The sequence below is a fragment of the Ambystoma mexicanum genome, chromosome 9 (genome assembly GCF_040938575.1).
Source record: "Ambystoma mexicanum isolate Mex_15411 chromosome 9, UKY_AmexF1_1, whole genome shotgun sequence".
In the NCBI taxonomy this organism is placed as follows: domain Eukaryota; kingdom Metazoa; phylum Chordata; class Amphibia; order Caudata; family Ambystomatidae; genus Ambystoma; species Ambystoma mexicanum.
The window spans coordinates 520,536,746-520,551,612 of NC_090931.1; the positions used below are offsets into that span (position 1 = coordinate 520,536,746).

The 14,867-nt window shown below is 48.5% G+C and overlaps 1 protein-coding gene across 2 annotated transcripts in view; it reads right to left on the minus strand.

The window, feature by feature from the left end:
* Nucleotides 1-14,867, minus strand: part of USP32 (ubiquitin specific peptidase 32) — a 3,569,419-nt gene that overhangs the window by 1,975,027 nt on the left and 1,579,525 nt on the right. Inside the window, exon 16 of one of the 2 annotated variants that reach the window (XM_069615070.1) lies at nt 10,017-10,134. In XM_069615070.1, coding sequence (XP_069471171.1) covers nt 10,017-10,134 — 118 coding nt within the window. Of the gene's footprint in view, nt 1-9,974; nt 10,135-14,867 lie in introns of both variants that reach the window. The other variant, XM_069615069.1, reaches the window with a different exon arrangement.

Consider the following 14,867-nt stretch of genomic DNA (forward strand, 5'->3'; position numbering starts at 1 on the left):
TAAAGGAAAGGAAGGACCCAAGTTGGACCTGGGAGGGTCTGTCAGAGAGGAAAGAGGTCAGCCAAGCCAGGGCCTGGTCAGTGATACCCAGGTTATCATGGAGGCGGTTGAGCAGGATGACATGGTTGACCGTGTGAAAGGCAAAAGAGAGATCAAGTAGGATGAGGACAGAGGGGAGATTAGAATCTAGGTTGGAGAGCAGGTCTTCGTGGATGTTCAAGAGAGCAGCTTCCGTGCTTCTGGCAGCTCTGAAGCCAGACTGATGGTCATGGAGACAGCCAACAGAATCGGTGTGGAGGTTAAGCTGGGAGATGGCCAGCTTCTCCAAGAGTTTGCCCAGGAAACGAGTGATAGTAGTTAGCCGAGCGGGAGTTGTCGGCTGTGGGTTTCATGGGTGATGTTCTAAACTGTCACTGCACGCAGGGTGAGTGGGTACTTACCATACATGCATGACTGAGCATGCTATTCATTAACTTGGCTCGGATGTCACCTAATTGTGGCCAACTGGTGATTCATTGTGTGTTTTCATGAATCTTACAAATCAATACACATTTGTTTTGGTAACCCCGCCCCTACCCTTTTTTCTGCATTGTTTTCATTGATCTGACCTAGTGGTATTTTTACAATCATCATGTGGGTGTCCTAGCAATGGACCGTTGATGTATATTCATATTTTATTTTGGCTTTTTGTTTGTTTGGAATGTTTTGTGATGATAATTATGTGTTTCTTGCCCACATTCATGCCCCTGATGTCTGCGCTTCATGTTTCCTAATGATGCAATTTTATGTTATGTAATTTGGAAATCACCAATGTTTGTATTATTACAGAATTTTCTCTCATTCTGTTATACCATTGTTACTACAAAAGTCTGGAAGAAGACCGTGGGCATCCTTATGAGTCCGGCGGTAACCCTGCCGGTTGCTAACAGCAGATTGCCGCCAAACTCGTGACATTTTACTGGTACCTTGCTTGCCGGTGCCACCGGGACATTACAATTCCCGTCGGGGCAGCAAGGTAGGTGCCGGTAAATGTTTTTCACCATTCCTGTGGAGTTCCATAGGACTCCTTGAGAATGGTCTCACAGAAAAACCAGCACCATTGCCAAGGGTGCCAGCGCTTCCGTTAAGAGTCTGCCTACTGTGGACACTGCTCACAGTAGGGTCAGACCTGTCGGGTGCAGCGGCCCCGGCAGGCAAACTTGTAATTTGCTGGTCCAGAAACAAGGGTGCCGGTGATCTTACCAGCACCCTTGTTTCTGGACCCCGGCAAAGCCGTAATGAGGCCCCATGAGGTGGAAAAACATGTTGGCTGTCCTTATTGGATTAAAATTCAGTTTTCTGACAAATTTGTGTTCTCAGATCAGTGTGGTTGTGTATCCGTAGATTTATATATAAATATACACAAACAAGGCACCAGGAGTTTATTCTAATGAAATATGGATAATAAAACGACTGTTTGCGCAATTAAGAAGGCCATTTATAAATTCATCCCTGGGGCAAACATATCATATACTTCTAATTGTAAAATATATATTATAGTGTGGCGGTCGCCGCACTATAGTTAAGTTGTATGTGGAGTACCATAGGAAATGCCAAAAATTTTTTGCTAATAACTTTTAACTTGCACAACAGTTTGGGCTGAAATTGTATGCAGAGGCCCCCCAGACTTGGCCTTTTGGAAAATAACCATGAAAAAATCTAAAAGTTATTAAAAAAAAAAACAAAAAAAGACACTTTTCTCCTAGTCCTCAATCATTTTCCCATAAACGAAAAAAGGCAAATTTTTGTTCCAGCACACACCCCAAATCGCTGGAAAGAATTGGACACGAAGCGTTGACTCAAGATCCTGGGGGTGGGGGCGGGTTTGGGACTGCGGTTATGGCATCGAGTACTTTTAAATATATTTTACGGATTAGGGGGTGTCCCCTTCACCCAAAAAACATAGGTATATATCCCATGGTGCATTGTAGCAGACAGGCTTTTCAGGACTGAAAATCTGCCATTGTTTTTTGTTTGATGCGAGAGATAACTGCGAGTATAACTGCGGCTGCCCGAAAAATAAAAAGGCAGAAAAACACCATTTGGAGGAGGAAAAACGATTAAATGGCATCAGGGTAGAGGTTGTGGGTGGGCAGAGACCATGTGAAATTGGGGAGTTGGAGGGGGGCTACGGATGAAGTTCAGAGCATAAACGATTTCCCGTAGCTGCGTTTATTCAGAAGGATATCCGTGGTTAGATAAGAAAACACAGGCAGGAATGAAAGTGCATCACATGGAAACGAGTGTTTGGGGGGTGATGCAGAGGGCTAGGGAGACAAGGAGGCCGTGAGGGTAGTGGGGGGAGCAGGCACAGATTGCGTTGGTACTTGGTGAGTGCCTGGCAGGGCAGGGAAGCATTTATTTGTCATCTTTGTTCCATATAACAGAGTGTATCTAACAACTACGAATAACTGCAGCTATCTGAAGTACGTAGCTATTATACCAGCGACTATGGGGAAAAAGTAAAAAAAAGAAAAATAAGAATTGTATACACATTATTTTTATAGCTACAGTGAGGTAGGGGGTGAAAAATCACCAGCAGTGGTCTGGTAATATTTCAAACAATAGAGTGGGCATGGGTGAAGGCCGCTCGTGTTGTAAAATATATAGCTGAGACAACCAAAGGCCGTGGCCACTGGCCATGGCAAGTAGCTTGGTAGTGTTGTAAAATATACTGTATAATAACCCCCATTTTTTACCCCTAAAACCCCATTATAATAAAAATAAAACCTTTACCTATGAAAAAATGCATTTTTTCCGATGATTTACAGAAGCTCTTCGTCCTGTCCAGTCAAAATCTTAGAGCAGGCCTGACATCCAGACAGTGCAATACCTTTTGAGCCTCATCCTTTGGATCTGCAAAGAATGTTGGGAGTACTATCTCCTTGTTAATGTGGAAGAAGGAAACGACTTTAGGAAGAAAGGCAGGGTACGTCCTGAGCACCACCTTGTCCCGGTGCAATGTTGTATACAGGTCTGAAGCCACCAGAGCTTGAATTACGCTGATCCCGAGTGCTGATGTAAGGCCAACCAATAGGGCTGGCTTGATAGTAACCAGCATGATATCTGCTGATACCATGGGCTCGAAGGGTATGTGTGCCAGAGTGCCCAGAACCACGTTAAGGTCCCATACAGGATGTGGACGTTTGACAGGCAGATATAATCTGGTTAGACCCACCAAATGCCTTTTAACCACCGGATTGGAGGAGAAGAAAATGACGTCTCTGAGTTCTTGATTGCCCCAGTGGCCGCCAGATACATAGGCAGGTGTCTACCTGCACACCTGAGTGGGCCAGATGCGCCGAGAAGGATAGCACATTGTTCAGTGAGCATGGGAGGGGGGTCAATCTTGCTGGTATTGGCCCAGTGATAGAACTTCATCCACTTGCTCCTGTATTGACTCCTGGTGGAGTCGCGTCTTGCCCTTTGTATGATAGCCAGGTTGCTCTGTGACAAGTGCAAATGCTTCAGAGTGATCTGTTCAGGAACCAACTGCCAGTGCTAACTTCTGCAGAGCGGGGTGAACCACTGTGCCCCCCTGCTGGGATAGTAAGTAGGCTGGTCCGAACGGGAGGTGTACAGGGGGCTGATGCGCCAGTCGGAGGAGTTCCCAGAACCAAGGTCTTGCCGGCCACCAAGGGGCTATCAGGATGAGTAGAAGGCCCTGTGACTCCCTGAGCTTCCAGATGACCCTGTGCATCAGCAGAGTGGGGGGAAACGTGTATGCATTCATATCGATTCACAGAATCTGCAATGCACCTCCCAGCGATCCTCTGCCCTGCCTCAGCCATGATGCAAACTGATGGCATCCTGTTGCTCACGGTCGCAAATAGGTCTACCTGAAGGTAAACCCACCAGTAGAAAATCACCCTCAGGACCTCCTTGTTCAACTGCCACTCGTAGTTGTCGATCCCCAGGCTGCTGAGCCTGTCCGCTTCCAGGTTGGATTCTCCCAGAAGATGGACTTCTGACAGATAAATGTTGTTTGCCAGCGCCCACTTACAAATGTCGATGGACAGCTTGCAGAGAGGCAGGGACCTGGTACCTCCCTGCTTGTTGATGTAATAAATGCAGGTGGAGCTGCTGTTTGTATGCAGACCAATCTGCTGCTGATAATGGGGAGGAACGCTTTGAGAGTCAGCCAGATGGCCATCATCTCGAGCCAGTTGATTTTTTCCAGCTGTTCCTGTTGTGACCATACGCCATCAGCACTGTGGTTGTGTAGCATAGCCCCCATCCATCTAGGAACAAGTCCATGGTAATTGTGATCTGCGCAGAGGGCTGCCTAAATGGTCTGTCCGCTACCAGGTTGGTCTCTGCACTGCACCTCTCCAGGTCCGGGTGCAGGTGCTGCGGTGTGCCGACTAGGGCTGACTTGGAGCCCGTCTCCCGATTCCAGAAATGCAGCTGCAGCCTCCTCATTTTGTGTCTTGTGTGAGGCATAGCCAGGAGACAAGCCTCCATTATTCTGTGCAGGTGTTGGAACCACCACGCTGCAGTCACTTGTGTGCTGGGAAAATGCTTCATGGCCTTCTTGATCAGTGTGATCTTGTCTGCTGAGGGGAAGCTCCTCTCTGCCCTTGTGTCCCAAATGAGCCAGAGGAATGTTAAGGACTGAGTGGGGAGTAAGTGCGACTTCTTGAGGTTGATAGAGAACCCCAGATCGTATAGCATGTGCATGAGTGCTGAAGCAGTGTGACGTTCTTCCTCTGGAGACTCCTCTTGAATAAGCCAGTCGTCGAGGTATGGATAGAGATGGTGGCCCTCCGCCCTGAGCAGGGCTGCTACTGAGTTCATTAACCTCTTAAAGACCCTTAGGGCCGAGTTGAGGCCAAAGGGGAGGACCTTGTACTGAAAATGAAAGCCCATGATCCTAAACCTCAGGAAGGAACGATGGGGCTGCCAAATGGGGATTTGCGGGTACGCATCCTTCAGATCCAGGGAGCACATACAGTCACCCCCATACAGAGTCTCCACAATAAGAGCTGGAGTAACCATCTTGAACATTTGAATGGGTAGGGAAAGGTTCAAGGAAGAAAGGTCTATAACAACTCTCAGGCCAGCCTGGTTCTTCTTCTGAATGGCGAATATTCAGGAATAGAAGCCCATGCCTTGTTGCGAAGCTGGAACCTCCACCACTGCCTGACTCGCGATAAGCGAATGGATTTCTACCAATACAGTTGCCGTCGCAATCTGAGGGAGTGGAGGAGAGGAAAGAGGAAATGGAGGGATTGGCAGGCGGAAGCCCTTAGAGACCACAGAGAGAATCTATTGGTCTGCAAACCTTGACTGCCATGCCCTGAAGTGCAGGGCAAGCCTTCCCCCACTTGAGACTTGTGGATCTGGATGACGTGGTCACAACCTTTTACCCTCTGAGGCTGGTGCCTACAAGGGGGACTGGAAAAACCCCTTGTTAGCGGCTTTGTGCTGCTTGCACCTGTGCTGGCTAGGAGACCAGTGTGTCGGTCTGGCGCATCTCTCCTGAAAGCCCCCTAAGCCACCGAAGGTACATGCTCTATCCGAGCGCTGGTGATTCTAGCCTTGGGCACGGACTTTGGAAGGATTTACAAGGATTTAGCTGTCTGAGAGCTGCTATTCTTTTAGTCAAGTTCCTCGTCCGTAGTCGAGTGGAACAAGTCGCCCCCCTCAAAAGACAGGTCTAGAATGTGCTCCTGCATATCGTGGTTAAACTTTGTCGCCTTGAGCCAAGCTGTCCTCCTCATATCGGTGGCGATACAGATCGCCCTACCTGGTGTGTAAATGTGAGCCACTGTCGACTCCATAATATCTTGGGCCTCAATTTTGCCCTCTGCCAATCTGGCCCTGAAGCACGCCTGACTATGCGCAGAGAGATCTGGGAGGAAGTCCGCAATCTCCCTTCACAGCTTCTGATTCACCGCTGCCAGCATAGTGTCAGCATTGGCCTATCATAGATGGTGTGTGGCATTAGAGTCTTTTTGCCATATGCTTCCAACAGCCTTTCCCCCTTCAAAAGGAGCGCAGACGTCGGTGCAGCTGATGATGACTGCGGCTTGGAGTACAGGTCGGCCGCAGCTATAATTGATGAATGTGGTTGAGGGTGTACCGACAGCATGAGGGAGTCCCCTTCCGCCTGCCTGTACTTGGCATCCAGGTTTTTACTGGTAGGCTGCACTAAGTGCGGCTTCACCCATCCCTTCTTAGTCAGGGCTTTATGTCCTTTTGCAGAGGGAAGCCATTTTGGCCGGGTGAATGGTCAGCACTTCAGCCAGAACCCTCGCTTCAGGTTGCTCGACTTGAGGCTGCAGAATCCCAAGGTATTCTGCTACCCCCGTCAGTCTTTCGTGGAAATCCTTAGCTGGCGAGGGAGTATCCCGGTTCTCATCCTCGTCTGTGTCGCCAGCTGTGTCCTGCAGGTCCGGAGCTGACAAAGGCGTGCTGTGTGCGGGCAGCTATAACGTACTGACTGGCAGTGCCGGTGCTGCTGCGGAAGCAGTGCCAGAGGCGGAGCCTGCATGGTTGGTGTGAACGTTGGAACTAAGGGTTGAACCGGGACCAGGGTCTGTACCACCGTTGGGAGCTTGAGGTGGTGCCAGTGGTGATATGTCCTTGATGACCCCCCTTGAGGATGGTGCCCATCTGCGGTGACTTCATGAGGGTAAGGAACTTCTCGAAGAACCTATCCTCGCATGCCGGGGAAGGGCCTGGAGGTGTGGGAGCTGTGCCCTGTGGCTGCTGAGTTCCTGGCGGTCCTTGCCGCACCCAGCTAGGAGATGCATACCTCCCCTGTGCAGATGTGGTCGGGTAGCACGTGGACCAAGTCACCGGCGTGGTCTAGTCCCACCTAGACGTGCGTTCCCATGCCTGCTCTCCAGAAGGAGGCGGCAGCTGCAGGTAGGCCCCATCTTGTATGGCCGGGCAGCCATTTTGTCATGCCCTGCGTCACGTGCCTGTTACATGGTGCTTGAAGAGCCAGGCCCAGTCTTCGCCTGTACGCATGAAAGCGAAGGCTCGGACCTTCCCTGCGTAGAGACCTGGGAGGTGGAGTGCCATCGGCCATGACACCACAAGTGCTGCGTGTAGGCCCCCCCTCGGGAGTGATCGCGGTAGTAGAGCAAAGCCCCTCGTGGATGTCCCCAGTACAAGAGCCTTTCAATCTCTCAGCGATGGGACCCAGAGAGTCTTGCGAGCCTCGGTCTCTTTGCCGGTCTTAGGACCTAGAGGTCGCCTCCCACTCAGGCGCTTCCCTGGTAAGAAGTCACCCTTGCGGGTGCAGAGGAGAGCAGGGCACCTACCTTGGGCCTGGTCTTCGTCTTCATGCAAGGCTTGAGGTCCTCTGGAGGCAATATCTCAAACAGCTCCATCCACCTGACCAAGCGATTCTTGAGGGCTTGCGGGGTCAACACGTCACTTGTGGTCCGGACAAAGGCAACAGAGGCAGAGCGTGTGTGGATCCGACATGGGGAAGGAACCCTCGCAGACCGTACACCTGCTAAAATCCACCGTCGGCATGCACCAGGGAGGAGCTTGGCACCAGAAGACAGAGTCTTCTCCGACAATCTAGGAGAAAACAGAGAGAGAAGAAAAACAAAGTTTTCGGGGAAGAGCGCGTGGAATTACAAGGCCGGAGGCCTAACCCAGGAGCATTGAAGTGGTCCGTTCCTGTCGACTCTGAAAAGAGGACCGAGAAGTGTCGCCGTTGGGTGTAGCCCGGGGAGCGCGCGCATCTAAATTTAAAGACTAAGACCATTTTTTCTAGTGAAAAAGCTTCAGTTTCTCGTCCCTAGCGAGGGACGCCAATACACTATGGAGGAAAGGGGACGGGACGTAGGAGTATGTCACAGAGATTGGGATATCTGGTACTAGGCCCTGAATGTGTTTCTGGAAGTCATTCGGGAGTGTCTTGGTGATCTTGTTGAGTTTTCTTTTATATTCTTTTGTTGGGTCTTCCTGAAGCTTTTTGTATTATCTTGTGTCAAAGTTGCCTGTGCACTTCCTATACATAGTCACAGGTGTTCATTATGACAACTTTGCCTCCTTTGTCTGCTGGTTTAATTGTAATGCTCTTGTTGCTGTTCAATACTGTATAGCCCTTGTACAGCGCCTCTTTCTAGATGTCTCAGGTTATAGGAATGTTTAATGTTTGTCCAATATGTCTGATGTTGCTCTATGTCTGAAGCTTTCAATTTATCAATCCAGTTCTGGGTTGGGCCCAATGTCCGTTGTCCAGCTGGAACTTTGTTTTCTGGCTTTGTTTGTGTCACAGTTGTTCACAAGTTCATTGCTGACCATTTTGTCATCTGATTTGTCATGAAAGAATTCCTTTAATCTGAGTCATCTGAAGAAGGCGTCAAGACAGCTGCACAGTTCTATTTTGTCAATGGGTTTGGAAGGGCAAAATGTGAGCCCCCTGGAAAGCACTGAATTTTCTGTCTATGTTGGGGTATAATATGAGAGGCTGACAACACAGTCCTGCTGCTGGAGCATGTCTCCTTTCTCTGTCCACATATTGTAATAGCTAACAAAGTCCTTTATTTTGCATTTTTTGGAAGCTTTCGTGGAATTCCTTCACTTCCTCAGGCAGAGATGGAATGAAGCCTTTGAAAAATATTACAGCTTACAATGCCCCTCCTAGAAATACCTCGTTATCTGTGCCTGTCTGTGTACCGGATTTGTAGGTTTGCTCAGAAAAGCATGTATGAGATGCTGCACTCCCCCACACATTGCAATCTTCAAGGTCTAAATGGTACACTGTGTTAAGTGGGGCAAAGGTCAGTGTAAATGAAGATCAGGGAAAGAAGAAACAGCCCACGCTGTTAGCGCACTCAGGAAGGCCGCACAGAATGGGCTAGTATCAGTCATAGTGGGTGCAGTCCAGTTGAGACTTGGTATGTCAGGCCAAACCCTTTGCAAGATCAGTGGTAGCACAGTCATCAGCAAATCAGGCTTGTGATTGTGCCTGTGGCAAGTGTGACATGGTTACCTAGGAATACAGGCTCAGGTCACAGACCATGGACGTTGGCCTTGGCCAGTGGGTCACGTTTCATCACCCTAATTGATGCAAAGTGTCAGAAGCCATGGCCAGAGGGCAAGGTCAGTAGAACATGGTTAATTACTACTAAAGAGGATATAGGCTAAAGTCATGGCCTTTTATCGTAATGGTTGAAAAGTGGCAAGAGGCCAATTCGGAAGTCGGCCAAGGTTATTTACTAATACAGGTGGGATAAGCTGTAAGAGCATAACAAAACCCTTACAATTACAGTGACAAAACTTGAGGGACCAGTAAAGGTGAAACAATTTATCAGAACAAAAGCCAAGAAATTCAGCTGGTGTTGGGCGTGGCAACAACCTTAACTCAGAGTCCCCCATGTTGCTGCTCAGCTTATAAGCAAGTAAGAAATGGTGAGCGACGTGCATACGTTGAAGTGAGGGGGCAAGTAACATTTTAAACCTGGCTAGTAGCTTGCAACTTGACATTTTTATACACACATATATAATTTTGTTAATGCATTTAGTAGCGAGTGTGATATTTGGTCCAATGATTAATTTGAGTTTGACACAGTGCCTTTATGCTATGTTTAATATGTTAATAGAACTGCATTGCGGTTTCAATGACTTTCCAAGTGCCTGCACACTATTTTTTTGCAAACTGTGTTCCTACTGCATTTCATCTCCAACCTATTTGAATATGTACTGAAGGGCAGTATATCTTAGTTATCAAAAACCTAGTAATATTCTGTTTTACATCAATTTGATCAGTTCTTTTTAAGTGTGCGTCTAATATACAGTTTTAGTTGCTGCACTTGTGCGTGATCTTGGATGAAATCCCCCCTCCGGATCCACCAATTACCAATACTGCGCTTAAGCAGAAATTATTGGATGCAAGCAACAGTGGCAGCAAGCTGTCCCTTGCAAGGATGATGTGCTGTCTCGTTCTTGCTGTATTCTTACATTACCTCGAGGTAAATGGTGAGGAAACATTCTTAGGCTCATCATACCCATATTCACCCAGATGTTAGACTGCTGTTGTCGAGTTGCAGGTTGCTGTCTTAGGAAAAGAAGGTAACAGGGAAACAGCTCCAGCTCTGCAAGATTAGTTTTGCTATTTTTTATGACCTAGAGAAAAAAGATTATACAAATATCAATAAGTTTCTGGATGTAATATTTTTTCCATTCAAATTGGAAATAAATGATTGTATTTAAAAATAACTTTATAGGTAACAAACATGCAGATTGTGAGGTGGATGTGAGATTACATTGTAAAAACCTCTGAGTAACAAAGCACAAATCTCATGGTTGAACCTGCAGTATAGGAAAACTATCAGGGTAAATCAGACATAGCAATCAAGGTCTGAAAGACTGAAGGCAGTAGGAGCCTTGATAAGCCCAATGAGCATACTGGAATGTAGCCTTGTTCAGAACCCCTGTCGGTCAAATGAGCAATATTTAGGGACGAGAACAAAAAGTAGTATTTCTAATTAAGACAATAGGCCTCGGCGGTAAGTGGAAACAGTGGCGGCAACGGAATTAGCACCACTTTTATCACTCTGACAAATTAAGGTGTATTGGAAATGGGCTCTAATGCCTCCAGCGGAATTAGTGCCATCATAATTCCCAACGCAACTGCGAGAAATTCAGAGCGGCTAATTCCTATGGAAGAATTAGCACCTAATACACAAATGCTAAAATGAGGAGGTAACTGCATCCAGGTCATGGAAACAAAGCCACAGGTGCAGCCAATTGGCCCTGAAATGGTATGCACCTTCCCCAAACACACTTTCGAACACCAGGCAGCACTAGCTCTAGCAAACCACGAGATCCAGGACCTCTTGCTGTAGACTTAGTTGCAGAGGCATGCACCGCATCATTACACAGTGCAAGCAGCAGAAAGGCTGAGGATTTGTCTCGCAAAGTGAGCACCCACTCCTTGGGTCAGGCCATCACTCTGGGCCCTAACTGATGGGCAGCTTTACACTACTGCCTTAAAGGGGAGACAGTAGCTGACCTACTCTCCATATCAATATTTGTCCCAGATATGCCAGAGCAACCGAGTGCAGCGAGGGAGCCTGCACCACTCAAGAGGGGTTTGGGCAGGTTCTCCCCCTGAGAATTTGTTTTAAATAATGGATGAAAATGGTGCATTTTAGAACACACTTTTTAGAAAAATTGGGTAAAAAGCCAAACAGTTTGCAATTTGATTTTGTAGGGTTACTCATGAAAACAACTGTGCACAGGAGCATTTCTCCAACATATTTTCATGATGCCTTTTCCCACAATATGTGCCAGTATAAAACATTTTCACACTGGCTGTGCCCATACATTTAAATGCTAACTGCACCATTATACCCTATTATGCCTATGTTTTCTTTCTGCATAATGCCGGTAATAATACAATAAGAAAACATGTCCATGTTTGTTCCCCACGCAAGATACTCCAGTTGGATTTACCATTAAAAAAATGCATGCCTAAGTATGAAAACATGTCCAAACTGGCTGTACTAAAATGTCAGTCGAGCTACATAATAACACTTATGCTTTCTTTATCAAAGATGCCCAATACAAAATGTCATACCACAATAAGAAATGACCAGACTGTCTGCATTGAAATGCCAGTTTAGTTACATAACACATATGCTTGTTTTAGCAAAGATGCCCGATATAAAACGTCATGCCACAGTAAGAATAATACCACTAATCCTGCTTGCTTTATCAAAGATGCCCAATACAAAATGTTATGCCACAATAAGAAATGGCTAGACTGGTTGCATTAAAACGCGAGTCTGGCTACATAATAACACTTAACATGCTTGCTTTATCAATCGTGCGCAGTAAAAAAAGCAATGCCTGCTCCATGGTGTGCCAGCGCCTTGCAGTCAGACATAATCACATTCATCATGAATGTGATTATGTCTATGTGTGATTGCGAGGCGCTGGGGCCCCATGGGGAAGATGCGTGTTAGGAGCTGGGGGTCCCAGGGTACAGTCATGGCATTTTCTATTAGGCATAGATGGCAAGAAAAAACTGCCATGCCCGCCCGCTGAGGCCCCAAGCGCCTCACAGGCACACATTAATTGCGTGCATGCGAGGAGGGCGCTGTTGCGCACGAACAGACATGGCTGCCTTATCAGATCGCTCTGGCCCGAGAATCATTCGATGGCTAAATAAATCCTGTTTCGGAGCCCGCAACGGGGAGCTTGATACACCAGAACGTGTAATAAGGGTAGCATCAGCTGTACAGAAAATCCTGGAGCGAACAAAGCCTTGGCTGCGGAGATACACGGCTCGGTAGATTCAGCGGGGCGGAGCGGTGGCGCGCGCCGACTCCAGGCACCAGAGGATTACTGTCGTGAGCCGCTGACGCTCTGGCCAAAAGACCATAGAGAGCGAGGCCCGCGAAAAACGACCGCCGAAGCTGCAGCGGCGGAGCAACCCGACCTGGGCGGTCAGCTCCCCTCTCCCTCTCATACCTACACCAGACACGGAGAAACGGTTTGACGCTGCGATCGCCTGGGAGAGGCCTTTCCCGCGCCGCCCTGCTGGGAGCCTGCGGCTGAAGACGAAATCGATCCAGCCCATACAGCACGCATCTCCAGCCGTGCCGGCCCCTGCGCAGGCACCCCTTGCAGCCCCCTCTTGCCTGCTGGAGCGGTGCAGCGGGTCGAGGGACAGCTTGGCAGCTTGAATACCTGCGGGAGAGAGGCAACGTTATGGGGGGTGCAGGGACCACCACAAACTTTGCGCAGATGGTTGACCTGTGAGGCGGATACATTGCTGAGACAGGGGGAGGCTGCAGTGATATCCCTGACCAGTGCCTACACCAACGGATGTGCGGGACCAGTGTATGTGAAATGCCACAAGATACAACACCGGGCTGAAGCCGGGCCATTAAGACGGGGCTGCGTGTCGAAGCTACACGTGTGGACCTTGCTTTACCGGGAGCTGCCTGAACACCCGAGACCACAAGTCAGTGAAGTATGGGATATCCAGCGCAAACTCGAACGGCCGCCCATACCATAAGCTTCCACTATCCATCGAGACAGGCAGTGGAGTGACTGGTGGGCTGACACCCTTGGCTGCCACTGAAGTGGCTGAATACAGCAGATAAGCCTTGATACCCTGCATTCCGGATACGGTGGGACAGCACAATCCATTGTTAAGCTAGGCGAGCGTGTTGCCTGCACTACACCTGACGTGACGGCAGCTGCCCCGGCGCAGGGGTCTGGTGACACCCCCGGGCTTCGGATACCCTGGTCTCCTAATAGCCCAGACCCCCCAGGGCGACTGCCTGAGGCTAAATACCAGACGAACACAAGGACATGGGGAACACAAGGAAACAAGACAAAATGGCGGAGGGAGCGAGTGATAAGAAAAAAGGGCCAATGGATTCATACACTAGCAGTCAGGCGGGAGGCAGCGAGCTTGATCCACCACAAACAGCTAATCCTGAGACGGGTGCGGAGAGTGGAGACAGGGTTGAATACCTGACCAATATAGTCTAAAATGGTTTTCTCTCCCTGAATGTGAAGCTGGACGACATTGTAACGACCATAGGGACACTAAAAACCAGAGTTGATAAACAGGACCTGAGACTAACAGAGGCAGAGAACAGAATTGGAACAACGGAAGACACGGTTGCACGACATGACCAAGACATTGCCCAGCTCAGAGAGAACCTGAATAGACTGCAGAAAAAATGCGAGGATTTGGAATCACGCTCGAGAAGGAACAATGTACGCATAGTTGGGGTTCCGGAGTCATTTGGCAAAGATAAAATGGAAACACGAGTTGAAACACTCTTCAAAACTCTTTTTGGAGCAAATTCCCTTTCCGATCACTTCCTAATCGAACGTGCGCACCGCACACTGGCCCCGGTGCCGAAACCTGGGGCGCCACCACACACGATAATTGCACGAATGCTCAATTACAGGGACAGAGACACGATCCTTCGACTGGCACGGGAACATGGGACACTACACTACGACGAAAACCGTATACACATTTACCCGGATTTTGCCACCGGAGTTCAGGCAAGTCGCAGGACATATGAGCCAGTTAAAAAACGTTTAAGAGCAAGGCAAGTCCCATATGCACCAATATTCCCAGGCAAGTTACGCATCCAATATGGAGGAAGAGCGCACTTCTTCGAGACGCCTGCTGCAGCCCAAGCCTATGTGGAAGCCACGATTCCGCTGCCCCCTAACGGTCGCGGACCAGACCAAAACGGGAGACATTCACCTGCAGATGCAGACTGAAACCTAGGTGAGTAACCTGACACATGCAAGTATCCTTCTGGGTTTCGGAGTTGTTGGGCCCCTATGAGGGCTCCAAGTTATGAGAAGTGGGCCGTGAGCCGGTCGGGTAGCCTCGTGATGCAACAAAGCACCCTCAGGAATGTTCCTAAAAGTTGTCAGGGTCCATCGTCAAGTTGGGGTAGATGATGTGGGTGGAGCGGGGGGTAAGAAAGAGTGGGGATATTTTGTATAATTGCAATCACCCAGACGAGTTTAAGTCTTGGGGAATAGCAAGAACGGTTGGAAGTTGTGGGTTAACTGAAATATGGTCTTGCAGGCGCCGACGCCACTCAGCTGTTAATAATTTACATAATAAAGGTCGCTAAAGTATACTACAATTTGCTCGCATGGAAAATGGGTGATGGGTTAAAGGTAAGACTAATGACATGGAATGTCCGAGGCCTAAACAGTCCAATGAAGGCCAGGAAGGTAGTCAGCTACGTCACCAGGCATGGGCCACACATTCTGATGCTGCAAGAAACGCACAGACAAAAATCGATTAATGAGAACTTACTGGCTAAATGGGGCAAAATGCGATACTATACCAATTACTCCTC